The following is a 20,822-nucleotide window of genomic DNA, read 5'->3' as shown; positions in this document are numbered from 1 at the left end:
TTATCCGGACTTTATCCTTCGAGGCACTTATAGTACAATGTTTGTATTATGTGTGTAAGCGCCTGCATGCAGTGTGCTGCTCTATCCCGAATTGTCGTGAGGATTAAAGACGAGCGAATGGGCGTGTTGATGACATTTCTGTTACTTTACTGATGTTGTAGTTGATATCACTCATGTGATGTCACAATGGGATCAGCTTCATCACTGCTTTCTCTCCAGGTGGGAGATTCTAAATTTTAAATAACTTAAAAACACAGTAGAGAAACAAACAATCAGTGTAATTCACCCCAGAGCCCCTTTTTTGTTTTGCTTGCTATCACAGCAGCTCTTTAATGTGCTCATTGGGACTGCAAATAGCTTGACTCTTAAACTTATAATCTAAATATTTAGTCATGCTAATGATTACCGCTTAGAACATGAAGCTATCCAAAATGTAACATACCTCTTAACCATGGCTGCTAAGCTATGCTTAGACGAGCACTTTTCTGTAAAGGGCAATGGAGAATGATAAGTTCCAATGACTTACTGATAAAGTTCATATGATGACGCATAGCCCATAAGTCCGTCCGTCTTAACTGCTTTCCTGTTCAGGGTCACGGGGGGCTGGAGCCTATCCTAGCTGTCATTGGGTGAGAAGCGGGATACACCCTGAACTGGTTGCTAGACTATCTCAGGGCCAGCACAGAGAGACGTACACAGACAGACAACTATTCACACTCACATTCATCCTTAAGGGCAATTTAGAGTCTTTGGACTGTGGGTTCGAAACCAGAGTACTGAGAGGAGACTCATGCAAGCACAAGGGAAAACATGCAAACTCCAGACAGAAATGCTGCAGGTGGCACAATGGCTTAATCTACTATTGTACGGTCCTAAATTGCAGTAATTCTTCTTCTTTGACAGCAGCTGTATTGCAGACCTGCATTTCTGCTGAATTGATCGTTTTGACCCTTTTATGGCTGTCGCTGAGTGATTCTATTATTGTTTTTCTTTTCCAAGTCATTTTGTAACTAAGAAAATTAGGTCACAGTAAGGTGACTCTCTTCTGCATATCACTGAGGGAGGACAGGAAAGTACTGGCAGACACCATTTCTGACATCAGAAATCACATTAACCAGCCCCACTATTCTACTTTTGTATTTTGATCATTTTCTTTAAAAACTTGCCAAAAGGGTTTGTCACACTCATTATGTTCACACGCACAAAATGTTATTTACAGAAATCAGGTTAAAGCAGCAGAGTCAGTGTTTACTTCTGTGTGACTCTAAAATCTGTGTTTACATGCATTGACCAGTAATCAGATTTCTCTTCTAGCCCCAAACATTTGTTTATACCAAGAGCTTTGGATTTAATTATTCTGGACATGGGGATGCACCACTACACTAATCTTTACTTTCATCCAGCTGCAGAAGGCAATATTTCCCCTGTCTAACGTATTTTTCATACACAAATGCTTTAGAAAAAAATCTTTTAAGAAGTGTACATGTAACTGAAAATAAGGTTTTCCAGATGAAATCAAGCCACAATAACCAGGTTCTCTATAGTAATAAACCAACTGAGCTTCCTATTTACATGACATTAGATAAATTAGATTACTCCAAATAGCCAACAGTAATCAGGTTACTTATAATCATGCACGACACAATGAGTCACTGGTGGTACACAGGCACACACATTCATATTTTCATCCTTGAAATGCTCTACAGTAAATGTGACACTATTAAATCTGACAGAGACTCCTCCCTTCCAGCTGCCTGGTATATCCCCTGGGAGTGTGTATGCAAACAGACCTCTTTCACTTCATAGATCAGGAAGATCAGAGTTCTATCAAAACTACGTATAGGTCTTGAAAGTAACATGTCTTAATTCATTTCAAGGAGTTAAAAAAAAAAAAAACGTGAATAACAATGTAGAGATTTTAAAATTGGGTTTGGACTGAGGCATCTTGTGAATGCACACCTGACTGGTGAACTGAATATACAGCTCTGTCCTAAATACCTGTGAGGACTAACAAATGTCAGGTGTATCTGGGCCAGAACACAATGTGTTCTGCTTCTGCCTCAGCTCGGAGCTGTTAAGGGGAAAGAACTAGGCCACAGTGTCCATTCCCTTTCACCGTAAACCTACAGTATGTTTAAATGCTTCCCTCAATGCTAAAGAATTGTATTGCAATGGAATTGCTTAAATGAAGCAGTTTTCTTTGTCCGTATGATGTATGACCTTCATCGTGGGTGTGCCTTATTACAAGGGAATACACTGATAATGGGTTTGTTCTTTTGTTTATACTAAGAAAAATGAATAAGGAAGCCTTCTGGCTTCCTTATACTTTAGATTACCGGCACATAGTAAAGCATTATTATTATTTAGCACTAATAACAACGCTACATGCTCAGTGTTGTTCATACTTTGTAAGTCCAAAGTTCAGAGATTAAAATGAAGTAGTTCGGGTTCATCGATCACAGTTTTAAAAGCTGAACATTCAAGTCCCAAAATTTAATTTCTGTGATATCACACCCTAAAATGTAATATTGTCACATACTGGAGGGCGGAGGTGTGGGGAGGATTAGTGGCTATTAGTGGTGATTGTCATTGACCATTTGCCGTTAGTGCTTCCGAATGCAACTGACCATTGTTCTGTATGGTCCATGAATGCCTCACACATTAAGTAAATACTATATGCAAACCTATAATACAAATGAATACAAGACAGAAGTGTTAATAAACAGTATATTACTATGTTTCACTTACTGTTGAAGTGTTGCTCCATCTACAGCAGCCATCTTGGATTTAGAGATTTACTGAGAGAGTTACTGAGATTCTTCTAAACTTCCGAGTCAGAAATATGACTTCAGAGGGCGTTTCAATTGAAATTCTCTACTGGGAACTCTGAAATCCCAACTTCCTGGTTTTAACAGAACATGCACTGAAACATGTAACTGCACTTTTGCTTTGTGCACTGTGTTCATATGAAGACAGCTGGTGTTGAAAATAAAGATGCTTTATTCATCCCCGCGTGTACTTTTCAGCTTTGAGGGGCTAAAAATAAAGCCTGAGCCGTTTTTTTTTTTTTTACATTCGAAATGGACAATATAGAACACTTTACAGCATTCTGCACCATCACAGTCTTTCTTCCCTTTTAGAGGCTCTAACTGCATACTGTAACATCACAATCTTTCTTTTCTCTTAGAGACTCTGACTGCTCTTCTCCCTCCTATCCCTATAATGCATTCCCTCCCACCACCTCTCACGAGGCTCTAAATAGATCCCTCTGTGTCCCTCTGTGAGGTTAGTATGGTATTTTAACCCTGGAGCGTGGGTCATTTCCTCACCACGATGCGTCACAGGCCACTGGTTTGTGAAACCTGCTGAGGATGCAGGATAGTGGAAACAGGGTTCACAGTGTTAACATCCAGGTCTTAATTGGAATAACTTTTTTCCAAACATATGGGCTGCATAGACTTTGAACCGACAACGCAGCTGTCTTAGTCACCCATGAGTTGGTGCTTGTTTATTGTGTTACCTATATGATGGAAGGTCTCTCCCAAAGGTTCTGCCAAACTTTACATTACCTGAAGCCTTCTTGAGAGTCCAACATTATTAATAATTCCCTTCAGAAATAGTTGGAGCTTATGGCTTTTACATTTTTTAAAAAATTTGTACAAGAAAGGAATTACCTGAATTTTGATTATTTGGGATTTTAACTTGTGAAAGGATTAATGGACCATCAATCAACAAATTGTTTGTCCTTTCTATGACACCCAACTGTGGTAGCTGTGTAGACAGTGACTAAGCTTCTGCTGTACCTTCAGCTTTAATGATTATGCATTAGCTGACCTGGTTTCATAGTGAAGGTTTGGAATGATGACCTTTGAAGAGTCAACAGGCCTGTCAAATAAATCCATAGATTTTTACTGGAGAAACTCAAAACTGTCCTAACGCTCTAATGTATTTGTATGACCTCAGATAATAATACTCTGAAGGTAAATCCAGTGCAATGCTGGACCGGTGTTTCATTAGTGAACCCAAACACGATGAATACACAATGTGCCAATGCTGGCCCAGGAGTTGTGAATCACAGTGAATTAATTAAGCCAATGCAGAGACTAGATGATGTGGCATCACTGTAACGTAACACACACAAACACACACAAAGGGACACATTACCATGGTAACCTTAGAAGTTTTCACAAGGTCCAGATGATGTTTCTTTGTGACAGTGCTGTGCGTGCGAGAGTCCCCATGCTGCAGTGCAGAATTATCCTCTAAAGTGTTCTCGCCTTGCTCCGTCTTTGGCTTGACAGCGTTTAGATGTACGATACAGCCTCCCATAGTGAGTTTTTACTGTGTGTAGAGGTCCAATTTCACACTTTGCCTTTCATTCTCTGTGGCATGACTCGCTGTTTCTGAAGATTTACTTGACATGTGTGGAGCTTTTTCATATCTCATTCAACTTTACAACTACAGAAGTGTGCATTCTCTCACACTCACTGCAAATACTTTTCTTAGTAAGAAAACCATACAAACATTGAATAGGAAACCATCATCATGCAAACTTTATGTCAACCACATAAGCACATTTCAGAAATCATTGCCAGCACACATATTCTACAACATATTCTTTTACAATTATATTCTTAAGTGTTCTAGTGTTTGTCTTTGTAGTGTATGTATGTAAAAAATGTACAGCATGCTGAGTTGTACTTGGACTTATTTCATAATTTTGATCTTTATAAATACATTGCCTGTATTATTGATGTGTTAGAGGGAGGTAGCGGGAATGGGTTGGGTCCGGGTTCCTTTAAACAAATTAGCCAGTCCTCAAAATGGTGGCTTGCTAGTCCAATGCAGAGTTTAAAAAAAATCAAGAATCCTGCACCAGGCCCACATGGGAGCCTTTTGCTGGCAGCTATGAGGCAGTTGCATACGTGGGGTTTTACGGCATCCAGTGTAAGTATGGGCTTAAGGGCAGTGACACCCTAAGCATTATCAAAGAACTAGAGACAACAAGGGTGAACTGCTGTTCCAGCTCACATTCCCTTTGTCTGGGCCAACAAGAGGCACTTCAACCTACCGCAATGATGAGAGCTGATGAGCAGGAATTAAAATGCTGGAGTGGGACATATTGCAAAAACTAGGCCAATTGACACTGGCCTGACTTTAGCCAACTGTTGACTGGTGTGTAGTGGCCCTAAGAGATAGACATGGCAAATCACAGATGGGAACTCGAAAAGCTTGTCTTTGGCAATTGATGTGTGTGTTCCTGGTCTTCTCTCTCAATTGATCCTCAAGGCACCTCAGTTTATTTTCCATGTAATTTGATGATTAACTTTAGCAACAAGTTATGATGTATGAATCACATGCCCATAGTTATGTTATTATAAAACCATTTCATTAGATGAATATCTAAAAGACGCTCTTAAACTTAAAGGTTGTATAATGACATGACAGTCCACCTGCAGGGTAACTGAATACTGTCGAGTTGTTCTGGTACAACCTTTATACACATGTGCCCATCATTGTACAATTATCAGTTCAGATCCACAGCTAAAACTGTTCACGCTTATAAAGACAATGAGCTCTATGGTGCTCATGAATATTAATGTGTTGTTCTGTTTAGAAAGTCTGCAATTAGGCTGTATTAATGCTCTAGTGTACAAGGAGAAAATTATGATGATGGCTGCTCAGTAATGATAGTGATTTAAGTAAACTGATTCATCTGGCCTTCAGCTCACAGGCATTTTTCATTTTTTTTTTAAAACTATGTTTATTCAGGGTAGATTTATTTAGAGGCCCCATTTCTGTTTCAGGAATACCCTGATCACATTCACACAGTTAGACACATACTCACCCGGAAGCTGCCCAATACAACTACAGTCTGATCTGTGATCACTGTGTAGCTCCACGGGATGTTGAAATTGCTCAGCAGTACATCATTTTATGTTTATGAGGGAGGAGACAGGTTCTGCATCTCACCTGCCCTACAAAGATTTTTGCCATGCCAGTACGGTGACCTACCGGCCACAAGTTTGCTTCTCTGGCCTTTAGATCGCGCTGTTGTTTGAAACAAAACTACAGCTATGTAAGTAAATTATGAAGTTATGTATCTGTATGAATTGATTGATATAGTGTTGTCATTTTCACCTGACAAATCTTTTGTTTCAACTCTAGAGCATCATCTTAAAACCAGCTTGAAATGAAGCATGCAACAATTTTTATGCAAGTCACAATATTCTTCCTTATCCAAACCCAAGCACATGCAGCCTTCCTTGTTCTTTTCAAATGACATATACAGTTTTTGCAATTATGTTGTAATAAGAGTCCCATCAACAAAAATCCAAGGCGACTGATGCAAAGCAAGATCGTGACAGGCTATACCCAGGGCTCAGCCTCTGTGATGGTTCGAGAAATGTAGAATACTAGTAGGAAAATCTCTGCCATTACAGTGAGTTGTACTGTAAAGATAGTCTTTCTGCATGTCAGTGCTTCAGTTGGATGCTCAATATCAAAGGCTCTGGTGTCTCCCAGTAGCAGCTCAATCACTACCGACCATGAAATATGGCTTACTATGGTGATGAAATATTTAGTAATCACGTGGGAGAAGAAGCTGCTATAAAGCAAGCAGGTCTTTCAGAGCAGACCTTACTATGATCCCAGTTGCACTCTAAAATGCACTTAGGCTCTGATCATTCTGCAAGTGTTTGTGTAAAGATATTAAACTAATATCAACTTGAGCAAAGCATGTAGCCCTCATATCATCAAGTGATGCCTGCTGCTGATGCTACAATTGCAAAACATATGGCACAGTCGTTGTGTGCGCTGTACATGTAAGTGGAAACCTGTCAGCAGAATCTGAGAAATAGCTTGTACGCAGGATGATAACATAGTAAAGTGGCAGACAGAATGGGATTGGATTAGAAGCAGAAGCAAATTCTCAAAAGACAGAACAGGAAGGGATCAATGCTAGGAGGTTTTTTGATCCCAGTCCAATGGGCTTTGTCCACACAGGGTGCATTCAATCAGTGTGATTTGATGGCTGGGATGTGCTCTAAATGTATTCTCCATTAACATTTTAGAGTTTACTTTGTCTGTTCTGTGTCAAACTGCTACCCTATTTTAGAAGGTTTAAGCCTGACTTCGATAGTTAGTAATTATTTTCATTAGTAGTAAAATTATAATAAATTTGGTGCCAGTTATGCTGGGCTTTGAGCAACCTGTGTAAATTATTAGAGGGTATGTTTACACTGTTCTGACAGCACCGAAATCATCAAAGCAAAATACTCAAAATATGCAGCTATTAATAATTTAAGAAATAATTAAAAGAGTTGTCAGTGTATTTTCTTTAAGCTAACTAATTCAATAATTTAATTACTATTGCATCTCTAAATCATACATATGTTTGACATAGGTTACAAGGTGTTTCTGTGAAAGTGCAGCAGTCTAGACAGCGTTTGATGGGTTTAGTTTTTTTATTGTGATCAAGATTGATTACTAATTTGACATAATTCTAATTAAATATTTTTGATTACTGTTTATGTCACAATCATTGATATGGGCAAGTATAACAAGATGATACTGTTTCACTATTTTAAGAATGGGACAGTTCAAGTTAAGAAAATCTGACCTGTTCTGTTTGCTAGTCATGATTTGGAGCATGTATGTACCGTTAAGTCCATTTAAAATAGGTTAAAACATGGGTGGAAAAAGCCACTAACCTATTAAAGCTGGTACAGATGAGGCCCTGAGTGCAGCTGTCACATACCGTCACATGCAAAAAAGTGTAAAACAAAATAATTTGAAAATTAATTTCTCAAGGGCTTGCAAACTTTGTTAAGGGTTAAGGTTATCTCTCCCTACACTACATGCACTTTCATTGTAAGGGGATCCAAACTTAACCCTTAACCTAAACCAAATAGTGCTGCACATTCAGCTGCTACAAATGTTCTTTCATCATCAGAAGTAACGCAATGGTAAAGAAGCGTAGAAAACATATATAGTAAAAAATGATAGATAAATATGCACAAAAGTTAGAGTTACTTAAGATAGTTGACATGAATGTAGGCTTGAAAAACAATCTGTTGTGCTTTAGGGGAGCGGTACTGATTTAGTATTATGGTGCCTATAACAATGATGCAAAGAATGTGGTGGATAAACTGCATCTGTTTGCAAGCACTGTGCAACATTTGTGCCTTATGCTAGCAGCAGCACCTATGCTATGCTTCAGTATGATGAACCACTGAAGAAGGGGGACTGTAGCTCAGTTTGAGAGGCACGTGTCCACGGACCACAGATTTGGTGATTCAACTCACAGTGTGCCTTGGCTACATCACAGGGGATTGTTTGAATCAATTGTTGGTATCATAAAGGTTCTTGGCGGAACTTGTTTTCCAAACTAGCCCTTTCAATACGCACCCCCACAACAGGTGCAAATAAATGAACATGGCTCCATTGCATTAAATCAATGTGTTCATGCTTTACTGACATCAAAGGTATTACGTTACTCTGCCCCCATTAGGATGGTGCTTTGCCTCCTTCGGTCCTAGGTAGCATTCTAGCTCATCCATTTTAGGTGACAGTGGAACTGTATCATTGGGTTGGTTTATTGATCATCAGATGGTTCTGCCAGTTAGATGTGGTCTCTTCAGGGAACCCTGGATAAAATTGGATGCTAGAGGATGGTGGAGAGCGACATGATCTCAGATGAGATGAGTTGTGGTGGTGTTTCGATTTACCTAAGAATGCATCAACACTTACTCTGCTCTCCCAGTAGTTTTAAATTTACCTGTTTTCTGTACTATGTCTAATGTATTTTCAGAGGACGACTCTGTGGTCTTATTGACTTAGTGCAGCTTTAATTTTAAACAATACGTTTTAAAAATGACACAGTTAGCCTAAGATGGAACCACAGTCTATACTATACTATACTAATATACATACTGAATATTTTGTTACATCACAGGTTCCAACACCTTTTAAAGAGTCAAAATATTTTGCAAATGCGACACAGACGGAGAACAATGAAGTACTAAGCATGTACTCATCGTGAAACATGACACAGCTTTCCATACTGCAGGTACTGGTAGAGCTAATAATTAATTAGCATCTGCACTCTTGATAAATTACCTCCCCTCGTCCCCTCACACGACCGTTAGTTTGCTGGGAGCATTGACTGTGAGGGTGATTAATGAAGAATGCCTCGGGAAAATTACATTATCTTAGGACTCATAATTAATGCCAAAATATGACTATAGAAACTTTGCACCATGCAGTAAATTCCTGCTAATTTGCATACTGGTATTGGGGGGTTTTACATGTGTCAGCATGTTTTGCCTGTGCTTTGTCTTTTTACAGGTTTAATATTAACCTTGTATTTTCAGTTGTTAAATTTTTTTAGATTTTTATGTTAGATTTCAGTTGAAGAGATTTGCTCCTCATTTTTCTTTTATCATCTACTGTATTACAAATTACTGTATTAACTGTGGTCATTATAGCTTGATCAAATTTGTGTAAAGCCCTCCACACCGGATGGTGTTACTTAAATGTAAACCCCACACTAAGGGAAATCATTCAGTTGCAGTCCAATTACAATATTTAATGTCCTCTCCAACCACCATCTTGAATAGATGGTACAGAAATACATGCAATCAACTTTTCGATTAGCTTCCTGATTAGCATCTGGTTTGCATCATCTGGCCTGAGGCACTTTACAAGAGCAGTATTGAGTTCAGCCAAACTGTTTCAAGTAAATACATTTGCCCTATTTAGTAAATATCTCTATATTGTATAATAAAGTGACAAAAAAGTTATTGTGACAGTATACATATGTAATATATATGTGAGATATTTTCCAAAGTTATCACTAAGTTCACAAGAGGTTGTACAGTGGTGGTGCATCTTCTCTAACAAATACCCTTTGTCTGTGTACAGCCACTGGCTTTAAACTGTATTCACATGTGCCAGTAAAGCCACAGAATTTACCATCTTAGAGAGGAAAATAAGGTGAGAGCTAAAGGCAGCTAGACAACAGGTACTTAAGGTGAAATCAAAGTCAAGATTAGACAATGGTAAGTAATACTTTGAATTACCTAGAGTAGTTACAGTAGATTCCCCTAAACTGTAAGAATGACAGACAACCTTTAGATTTAAAAAAAGTCAAAAGCAAAAAGCAAGTCGATATGTGAGGCTTAACACTTCATTAGTGACTGTATTGAGTCTGTTTTGCACTGCGCGTTCTTTCAAAACAGGGTTGCAGGTTTGATACCGCCACTGTCAAATTACCTCAATGTTGAGCTGAGATCTGTACTGATGCTTAGATCCCTGAAACAACAGGAGAACAGCCCATTTCATAGAGACAAGACGCGGTAAAGGGATAAAGGACGCTCACCGACTTTTGCCCAAAGAGCGAAGGGTCCCTCTCTGCACCCCATTCCAGATGAGGTGTGCTGCTTAATAACATGTGATCGCTGTGGTGACTCCTGAATCCCTTGTTTTAGCAACTCTACTCAGATTCTGAAAGACGTCAGGATTCCCTTAAGCTAGGCGCCTGCCCTACGCCGAGCAGATGTTGCACTTACTGGATATTTTTCCATCATTGATGGGATTTTTTTTTGTAACAATGACAGAAAAATCTGAAGACCTTCTGTCACTATAACACATCAGAAAACTGAAGGTGATCTACCCTAACTCTTAATTAAAGAGCCTTTTTGGGTTGAAGACCCACAGACTGGAGGAGACTTGGAGTGCGTCTGTGACTATGGATCGCAGGGCTGCAGCTGCAGCTGTACTACTGGTGCAGAAGGAGTGAATGGTGAAAGATTTCCTCCCAGTAAATGTAGTGCCGACATGATTGGGAAACCCCAGCAGGACCGGCCACAGCCACTGGGCAACATTTGCTGTAGTTCAGAGGGCAGCGCGGAGCATCGCTGCAGTGGTTCTGCCAAACGTTTGTTTTGGAACATTGTGGCTTTCAGACACTGTCTCACTCTGACAAACAAATGTAGAAACTAATTTTCCTTAACTTATATCTGTAACAGGATTGACTATTTATATCTCCAATATGTATGAGAGAGAAACGGTCCACAATTCACCCTCATCAATAATTTAAATGTTCTGTGTCTACAATAGACTTAAATATTTTCTTATGTAAAGCAAACGGGAAGCAAACAGGATGTTCATTCCAGATTAGTCTAGCTCCCTCTACATTTTATTTACAGCAAAAGTTAAAGTATTGTTTCCTTTGGAAAAGGAATGAATCAGGATTATTATTATTATTATTATTATTATTATTATTATTATATAAAAAGGTTTCATTTTTACAGTAGTGACATTACTGCAAGCTCATTCATCTAACGACCAAAGTATTTTGAAAATGGCATAAAATTTGCCTAGGGCAGCAACAGCAATGTGTGTGTCCTTCAAAATGACGGACAGCGACAAATTCTGCTGCCATGTGACGCAGGTGCTTCTCCGAAGATGACCATTCAATGTATTTACCTTTCCACATCCATCGCCCAGAGAGGCCAGTTTTGAAATGAAATTGTTCATCACTGAACTTGCTTGCGGCCTCATACACGTGCTCCTCTTCCAAAAAGATGTAAATCTACACTCTGAGCTTGTAGGGGGCCTGGTGGCTCAGTGGTAGAAGCATTGGGTTACGATGCACAAGGCCATGGGCTCAAATCCCACACCACCAGGTGGCTCCCATAAAATGGGAGGTGCATCTGGGTTAAAAACTCACGCCAAAGCATTGTGCGCAACACGGTGTCTTACACTTTGAGCTCAGAGACTCAGGGTCTGGCACCTTGACTCAGGGCATCCGAATAAACAGCTCTAACCCCTCACAAAATAAAAGATCTTTCTTTTGCCAAAGGTTCATCAGATTGATTTAGTAATTGCTGATTTATACTTTCCTACCTTTAAGTATCAACAGTTAAATTGTGAATATTTAATACTTGTATCCTCTCCCTTCACAACTTTGCTTTGAGTCTGAGGGTCAAGTATACTTGCTGTTAACTATAACTAACTCTCGTGTAGCCTACATTGATTTAGAGCTTTGGTTGTACACATTGTTAGGAATTATTGCACGTAAACAAACTCTCACTCTTTTTCATTCCCCTAAACATAGGCTTGGCACCAAGCCTATGTTTAGGGGGTGTTCTGCTCCTGTGGTGGAGCTGATCCCCCATTGAGGACACCCAATGAGGCTTAGTCAGCAGATCAACCCAGGGTTTCAGCAGCATCCAACCCCCAGAGAGGAAAAAATGTTGTTCTCCAACTGTTACTGTGATAGATTAAATCCACTCACACAACATGCTGTAGTTGTCTGCAGGAGTTGGACGTGGTGTGTTGTGCAGCAGCTGCTGTACCTGAGAGCACTTGATGGACCCATCATAGTGACTACAGATCCTTTTTTTTTTTCTATCCAGTGTCACTCACAATCAACTTGCTGACTTCTCTTAAGTACCACTTGACCATGACGCATATTATAAACGCTGTCAGTTGTGCTCCACGGATTTTAAATGATGTTAAAAAAAACCTCATAACAAGAGCAGATGAAGGTAATTGATGCCGTTCTTACTCAAGTGGCTGAAATGAACTGTCCTCTTGTAGGTCAGCAAATGAGCGTCCTCTGTCTAAAAATCATTTGGCTCAGCATCCACCGCAGCTAAAAACACAGCTTGACTAAATGGACTCATTGACATGTCTGCAAACATTCACTAGTAAATAGTTAATCACAATAAGCAACAGTTTGTGCTACTGTGAACCATTTTATTGACTGGATTGCAATGGCTTCACCTCTTCTGTCAGCATAAACCTTGTATGATGTCAAACATCTGCATTGCTTCCCATATAAATCTTACTCTTAGCATTTTGTTTCCTTCTCCTTACCCGATGAGTCATACTTCAAGGAAAACGCTGTAATGCTACGAACACCGATCTGTGATTTTCAAGGGGTTGTAGGGTTTTTTTTAACATGGCATTATACATCTTTTTTATCACAACTTGGACTTTTTTGACACCATCGGATACATATCTACAGTATGACTCAGTGTGGTGTGAAGGTTGGACTCTTTATACTGATGTCAGGGTTTAGTCAGGACTTAATGAAAACATTTTAAATGGATACAATGTACTGAAAACATAAACTTACTTTTATGTGCTATCTGTAATTTTCAAATACTTCAGTTTCAAAACTACTTAACATAACCGGTAAAGGATATAAATTGTCAGCAAAGCCACAGTGAAATGCTCCATTTTTCTCATCTGGCAAGAAATCACAGCATCTATGACCCTACTATGCAGTATATTCATTTTACTTTTTCCCCTTATCCCTTTTAATACCACATTAAAAGCTGTGCTCATGGTACAGTGTCTCTGTGCATCGGCACCAGGGTGCAGCCTGAGCTGTGCCATACGAGAGGATTAGTCATGTACAAAAGACCGAGCATGGAGAATCCACACTGGATTAGTCTTATTTTACCGACAAAACATGGAAACCACACCTTGTGTCTTTTGTCTGGAAGCAACTAGCATTGTTGGGTTTACCAGTACAGGGGTACAAAGGTCAGCTGGCAGTGGGTCTGCCTGGAGTAGCCCAGCATGTACTTTATTCTCTCCTGATTACTCCTTGTCTAAACAAAAAGGGGGCTGAGTAGGCCAATATGTGAGCTTCAGAAGCTCACTGACTTTGAAGGAGGAGCCGCATGAGTTAGCAGCACGAGTGCCCGCTGTGCTGCCAGGGGCCTGGGGAACTGCTACACTCGTACAGATGCAGACATAGCTGTGCCTTCTCAAGCCGTAGCAAATAAATGTTTTAAGCCGGCACTTATATAAATAAATTCAGATGTACTAATTCGTTACTTCTTTGAGTTGGATTTTTTCCAGTTATTAAGTTTTTTTTTTAATGTATCACAAACCCCATTTGCTTTAAAAAGGGTTGGACTTTGGGAGGATTGATTAAAAAAAGCATAAAAAATGTCGGTAGGATTTAAATCGATTGAATGACCATTTTGACAATCATTTATTTATTTATTATTATTATTATTATTTTTTAGATGCAAGGGTCTGATGTGTTGTAAACAAAACAAGAGTTTTCTATCATATTGTGGCTCCTTTGCGCGCTGACCCCACACTGGAATCAAGCAGAGTTTCCTGTAAGGATGCTCCTGACTTGCACGATCTCCCCTGATTTGTCCTGACATTGTCCCAGCTTCATATGTGAAACAGGCTTATGTTTCAGTTTTTTTTTTTTTTTTTAAAGAATGGACATCCAGACTGATATCAGACTGTTATCATCTAAATGTGTAAAACCACCTTCTGTGATAGTGTGGGGCTGCATCAGCGCATGCATATATTGGTCATTAAGGCAATGTCATTTCTTTGGAAGTCATCGTACATTTCAACAGGGCAAAGTCAGGCCTCTCTCTGGACATGCAGTTTGAGGCTTCACACCGTTGTAGCGTGTTATTGAGTGTGTACGCAACTGGCTTGCCTGCAGTACAGATTTATCTCCTTTTAAAAATGTATGACAGCACATGAAAAGGACAACAACGGACTGAGCAGCTGAGGTCTTGCAGCAACTACTAACATTTTCAGTCCACAGTCCCCAAATGATTAAAAAGTGTAACATAAAGGAAAAAAGATGTAGCACAGTACCATTGCCTCCGTCTTAACTTTTAATTTGGTTTCACATTTTAGTTCTCTATTTTTTTATATTTACGAAAACTGAGTAGTAAAAACACTGGAAATATTTTCTTTCTATTTTAAGTTTTTATTGCATTTTATAAATGCAAAAAAAAAAAAAAACTTTTTGAGGTTTTTATTTATACTTGGCCTTAGATGATTTTGTCAAAGAAGAAACATGATTCTGAGTCGGGATAATTCTGATGTCAGTTTGAAACTTGTAGCTAGCAGCTAATTAGTTTGGTAGTTGTCTCAGTTACCTGAGATGCCAGAATCTTCCATTTTATTAATGAAAACATCATATCATTCTTTTCAAGCTTATAAAACAATATACCATGTGCTTATGATAAAACAAGGTACACTATAGTTTTGTGCACAACCTAAATACAGGTGTTCACTTTTGAACACACACACACACACACACACACACACATATATATATATATATATATATATATATATATATATATATATTCGCAATTTGAATTGTGAATACTCCACAGTTGTTTAGAGGACAATTCAATCTGATATTTTTTTTTTTTGATAGATTAGAGAACTCATTGTCAGTATCTCCACAAACTTCTTTATTGCAGGGCTGTTCTGTTACAATCTGCAGGTTTTTCTTTTTCTACCACACACACAACAATCCATCAGAAGGGGACACACCCACTGGGGAAGGAAGTGAACCAAGACTTGCCATTACACGTATTGCTGTAGCAAAATAATAATAATAATAAAAGATTATTGCAGTGCAGTGAGCTGGGTGTTTTTCTAAACTTCAACTTCTTTGCCATTTATTCTGCTCTGATGTTCTCTCCACATAAGATGGGCAATTTCAAATTAAACCTTTTCTTCTAGAGATTATGGGCCATTTTGAATTTCATATCGTAAATCATATTGTATACCTTTCTTGGCATTAACCATTCCTGGATATCTGCCATGTGCTACTTGTGTACCATGGTACTGCTGCAGCACTGTGTGACCCACAGTCACAGGCACACTTAAGATCCACAGTTAGATGCATTGAGGTCAGCGAAGATGCCTACATGTGTCACAGAGAACCTTTTTTACCAAATATATTTTGTTGAACTTGTTGAATATGGCGGCCAAAAAAAGAAATGTGACTTGGTGAAATGGGTGAAAGACCTTAGTAGAATGATGCTGAATGACAGCGAGCTTATACTTCTGAAAACAAAACCAAGGACAGTCCTTGACAGGCCAAGTCAGTCGGGTTACTCAGTGGAGGACCAAAAGCAAAGTGCAAGCAAAATGTGAAAAAGGATGTAGTACAGACCTGCCAGAGAATCAATATGGAAGTGTGTGCGTGGTTCATAGCTTTCAGCCACTTATTGATTGCAGAAGATTTGCAGTTGACCATTAAATGTGCTGACTTTATTCTAACTTCCGTTACTTTCTGCCCTATTAAAGTGTGACAAATTGTAAACAAATGGCTACAATACCTGCATAATGAACAGTGTGAGCATCATTAATTTAACGTTACGTTCATTGTTTGAAGTTGTGGGAAAGAGTAGTGGACGCTCGGCTAAGGGCAGAGGTGAACATTTGTGAGCAGCAATATGGTTACGGCTCTGAGCCCCTTCTTGTTTGCTCTGGTGATGGACAGGCTGACAGATGAGGTTAGACAGGAATCTCCATGGACTATGATGTTTGCAGATGACATTGTGATTTGTAGTGAGAGCAAGGAGCAGGTGGAGGAAAATCTAGAGGTGGAGGTCTGCTCTGGAAAACAGAGGAATGAAGCTTAGCCACAGCAAGACAGAATACATGTGTGTGAATGAGAGGGACCCAGGTGGAACGGTGAGGTTACAGGGAGCAGAGGTGAAAAAGGTGCAGGACTTTAAGTACTTAGGGTCAACGGTTCAGAGCAGTGGAGAGTGTGGAAAAGAGATGAAGAGGCGAGTGCAGGCAGGTTGGAACGGGTGGAGAAAAGTGTCAGGTGTGTTGTGTGATAAAAGAGTATAAGCGAGAATGAAAGGAAAGATGTTCAAGATGGTGGTGAGACCAGAGATGTTGTTCGGCTTAGAGACAGTGGCACTGAAGAAAAGACAGGAGGCAGAGCTGAAGGTACCAGAGCTTAAGATGTTGAGGTTCTCTTTGGGAGGGACGAGGATGGACAGGATCAGGAATGAGGACATCAGAGGGACAGATCATGTTAGATGTGTTGGAGATAAAGTCAGAGAGGACAGATTGAGGTGGTTTGGACATGTTCAGAGAAGACATTGTGAATATATCGGTAGAAGGATGCTGAGGTTGGAGCTGCCAGGCAGGAGGTCTAGAGGAAGAGCAAAGAGGAGATTTATGGATGTAGTGAGAGAGGACATGAAGTTAGTTGGTGTGAGAGAAGAGGATGCAGAGGACAGAGTTAGATGGAGGCACATGATTCAATGTGGCGACTCCTGAAAGGGAACAGCCCAAAGGAAAAGAAGAAGTCCTGCAGCTAAAACAACAAATGTCTCCATGTGATGCAACTTAATAATTGTGCTGTGTCATGTTCTCTGTCCTGAAGTGTTGCTAAAGTTTTCTGTCTTTCTTTGTCTCTCTCCTTTTTCTCAACAGTGAACTTTGACCACTTTCAGATATTGCGGGCCATTGGAAAAGGGAGCTTTGGAAAGGTATTGTAAACTCTGTTGATCTTCAGTTACCCAGCAGATTAATTATCTCCTGTTACAGAGGAGCGGGCCAGTTCTCAAATTATAGTGCCTAAAAGGAAAATAGTTTTTTTTTCTTTCAATAATAGTTATAAATATAAATTATGTAATTCTGTCTGTAAAGTCACAGAGCCAATTTGCCTTTCATTTTATGCCAGTGAACCTGTTCGAAGTTTTGACCCAACGTCCATTTAATTACAGAGCCGCGTAACACTGTGGCTGCATTTGTCATCAGGCTCAGTAGTGGGTCTGAAAACAGCGAGTAAGACAACTTGGCGTGTGTGTGTGTGTGATGTGTGTGTTGCATATTGTGAAACCAAATTACCACAGCTCTTTTCTGACATGACTCAGGTGCCAATATCATTATTAAAAGCAAGTGTTGATAAAACAGCCATTTTGAATTAACTTATGAGCCATTTGTCAGTGGAAACATTCCTTTGGGTTCATACGGAATTGAGCCTTCAGAAATGAATTCAGAGCCTAGAGTGTGTGTGCTGACACACAGTCAGGCTCCAGAGAATGTGATAGTTTGTCTTCATTTTGAATCCCAAATATCACTGTTAATATTTGTTAATTATACTTGTGTCTGTGTATCTGCTTTGGTTCTCAAAAGACACAATCTTTTCTACAAAAACATGTCCCACTGTTATATGGAAAGTAATTGTCTGAATACATTACCATGTGAATTTATGTTAATTTTTAAGTTATGGCTTTGTTCCCTCAAGCTGCTGTCACTGTCCTTATGATACTGAAGGGAATCTGCAATGGAAGATGGAGGGAATACACTGTGTATAGTGTCAGAGACTGAAGCTGTACATCCAAAATGAAAAAAATAAATAAACATTGACTAATCATCCTAGTTTTAAAATTTAAATAGAAATAACTTGAACTTCTAAGAATGAAAAAGCTTTGACAATTGCATTTCGGTGGCAAGGTCACTTCTATTTGTGACACTTTCTTCCCCATTAGATACGAGGAGGCAACTGTTTCATCCAAAAGACCTGAGAGCTGCCACTCAGTAGCATAATATCTATAATACAGTCATGTTTTTATGTACATTTATGGAAACAGGTGCATGTACAAAAACAGCCATGTGCCCCAGCTTTCCAGCGTCCAGACAAAGTTTGTCTTTGTTGGAGGTCATCAGATTTATTTATTTATTATTGCCTTGTGTGGCCGTACTCTGCGTTTCTGCTTTTTTGAAAAACTTAACAGCATGAGTCTTTAGCTTCCCGCAGAGCACACTTAAGCCTGTTGGTGTGTGTGTGTGTGTGTGTGTGTGTGTGTGTGTGTGTGTGTGTGTGAGCTAAGAGACAGACATAAAGCGTTGTTCAAACCATGACCTCTGGTTAGTGTTTATTAAAAGACAAAATAAGCTTAAATAGATAGAATGATTTAAACTGTAATTAATTAAAAATAAACCACTAAAACCGAATAAACTACAACATAAAGTGATTGTATTTATAACAAATTTAAAGAATGAACCACAAAATCAGCTGTGCTGTGTGTTTTCCTTGCATTCACAGTGCTATGTGCAACATGATCTGTATATTCCAGTTTGTGTAGGTGCTGTAAGAAAATTATCATTTTTTTGTGTGTGTGTATGCGTGAAGTGCTGTAGATGTGTGTATGCTTTGTAAAAGTTAGAGAATCTGTGTTGTGGGACGTGTTCTCACGCAGCAGGAAGCTGTGAGGTTGGTTGGAGCTGAGAAGAGGGAGGCTGCCAAAGGGGAAGTGGAAGAAGCCTCCTCCTTCAAAGCGTTTTCCAAACATTGCTACCACTATTTTTTCTCTTCATCTCTGTCATTCTTTCTGTTACCATTTCTTCTTTTTTTAATGTACTGTACATGTTGAAGTAAGGTTGGTATCTTTCCTTTCCTTTAACTATACAGTATATTTGTATTGATTGAAAATTTAAAGATATTTATTTTTTCTATAATTAAAAACAAGCAGCTCAGGTAGGCTGCAGACACACTGTGTTTGCATTATGAAGTAATCCAGCAGGTTGGCACAACTACACGTGACAATTTTCTTGCTCTTGCAGAATCTGGGGATGTCTATCTCCAGAACATCCAGTCACTCTTGACAAGTGGTTGTCAAGTGTGTTGCGCCCAGTTTACTGAGTCATCCTATTTGTGCCACTTCTAGACTGTCAGAGACCAGAAATCTGTGAACGTTGGTCAAAACAGTCTTTATGTCTTTTCTAGTCTTCAGGTGTGTCCCCACTTTAAATAGTCAGAGTCAAAAATAACCTGTGGGAAAATATAACTTTTTTTTTTTTACAGTTTCTTAAAGATGACACAGAAACAATATAACTACAGAAGGTATTGCCATCTTTCAAAGGTTGAAAATATTGTTTTATCATTTACATGTGTCTTTATAATTATCTATCCTTTTTTGTAGCCAGTGTCAGCATCAACTTCATTTTCTTCTTCTGAAAAGGTGACTTTTGCCTAAGCCAGTGTATGTCAGGAAGCACATAATTAAAAGGCTCAATCCACTGCAGATAACTTCCAATCAATAGGTAGATGTTCACCAGCCTCTTTTTTGATATTCTGGCTATAGTTCACCAAACAGTACCACAACTTTTTCATTTCACATACTTTCTGGATTCCTGGATTTATGTTTTGACACATAAATTTGTAAACTGTACAACAAGTGACTTTACAAGACAACACAGTGATTGAAGTATTGAATTAGTTACTTCAGGACACGTTATGCACCCGCATGAGCAACGATTGGTTATTTCACATAAACACTTTGTATTAATTTTTAAACATTTATAACACATCTGTTGATCTGAGCACAATACTGTAGAGCAACCTTCTGAGTTTTTAATTTCACATCAAGTACAGCATTGAATTATTTAAAAGCTTGACTGTAATCTGACTGGCATTTAGTCGCAATGGTTAGATTTGTGATTGTTTGGCTTTTTTTTTTTCATTTATTGGGGATTGGAGCTTGAAATCCAGTCCTTTGATATTTGAAATGTGTTGTCTGCTGCTGCTGCAGCAGATGTTTCCCTTCAACATTTCCCATCAACAACAAACATAAAGATTGTATTTCTTTAAAAGTCTAAGTAAAAAATGCAAACCTAATGTAAATCTGGGTTGGTAAAAGAATGGCCCCAGCCTCAAATCACTTTCTAATTTAAGCACGACACTGAGAGCACTGCTGTGTTACATTTATACAGGACCTATTTTTGTTGGTCGTTGATCACAGCAGCCAACCTGCCTAGTGATTACTACTGATCTGCCTCTAAGCAAAACGTTATACCAAGGTTGGTTAATATCCATATCACAGGCCTGTCCTTGTCCTTGGTCTTGGACTCAAGTTTGAGTTTCCAGTATATTTTCAGTTGTTGTGCATTGAAAGATGAGACTTATTAACACTGACACACCAAAAGCATGTAAAAGCTCAAAGCTCTGTGTTTTATAGGTTTTGTCATAGGCCACCTCCTTTGTTAACACAGGT

The 20,822-nt window shown here is 39.1% G+C and overlaps 1 protein-coding gene across 1 annotated transcript in view; it reads left to right on the top strand.

The window, feature by feature from the left end:
• The window catches only part of LOC137098125 (serine/threonine-protein kinase 32C-like), a 75,176-nt gene that overhangs the window by 9,414 nt on the left and 44,940 nt on the right, over window positions 1-20,822 (top strand). Inside the window, exon 2 of the mRNA XM_067473976.1 lies at window positions 17,257-17,312. Coding sequence (XP_067330077.1) covers window positions 17,257-17,312 — 56 coding nt within the window. The remainder of the gene's footprint in view (window positions 1-17,256; window positions 17,313-20,822) is intronic.

This window comes from Channa argus, chromosome 1 (genome assembly GCF_033026475.1).
Source record: "Channa argus isolate prfri chromosome 1, Channa argus male v1.0, whole genome shotgun sequence".
Lineage (NCBI taxonomy): Eukaryota > Metazoa > Chordata > Actinopteri > Anabantiformes > Channidae > Channa > Channa argus.
The sequence above is the reverse complement of the archived record's forward strand: the minus strand, read 5'-3'. Positions and strand labels throughout refer to the sequence as shown.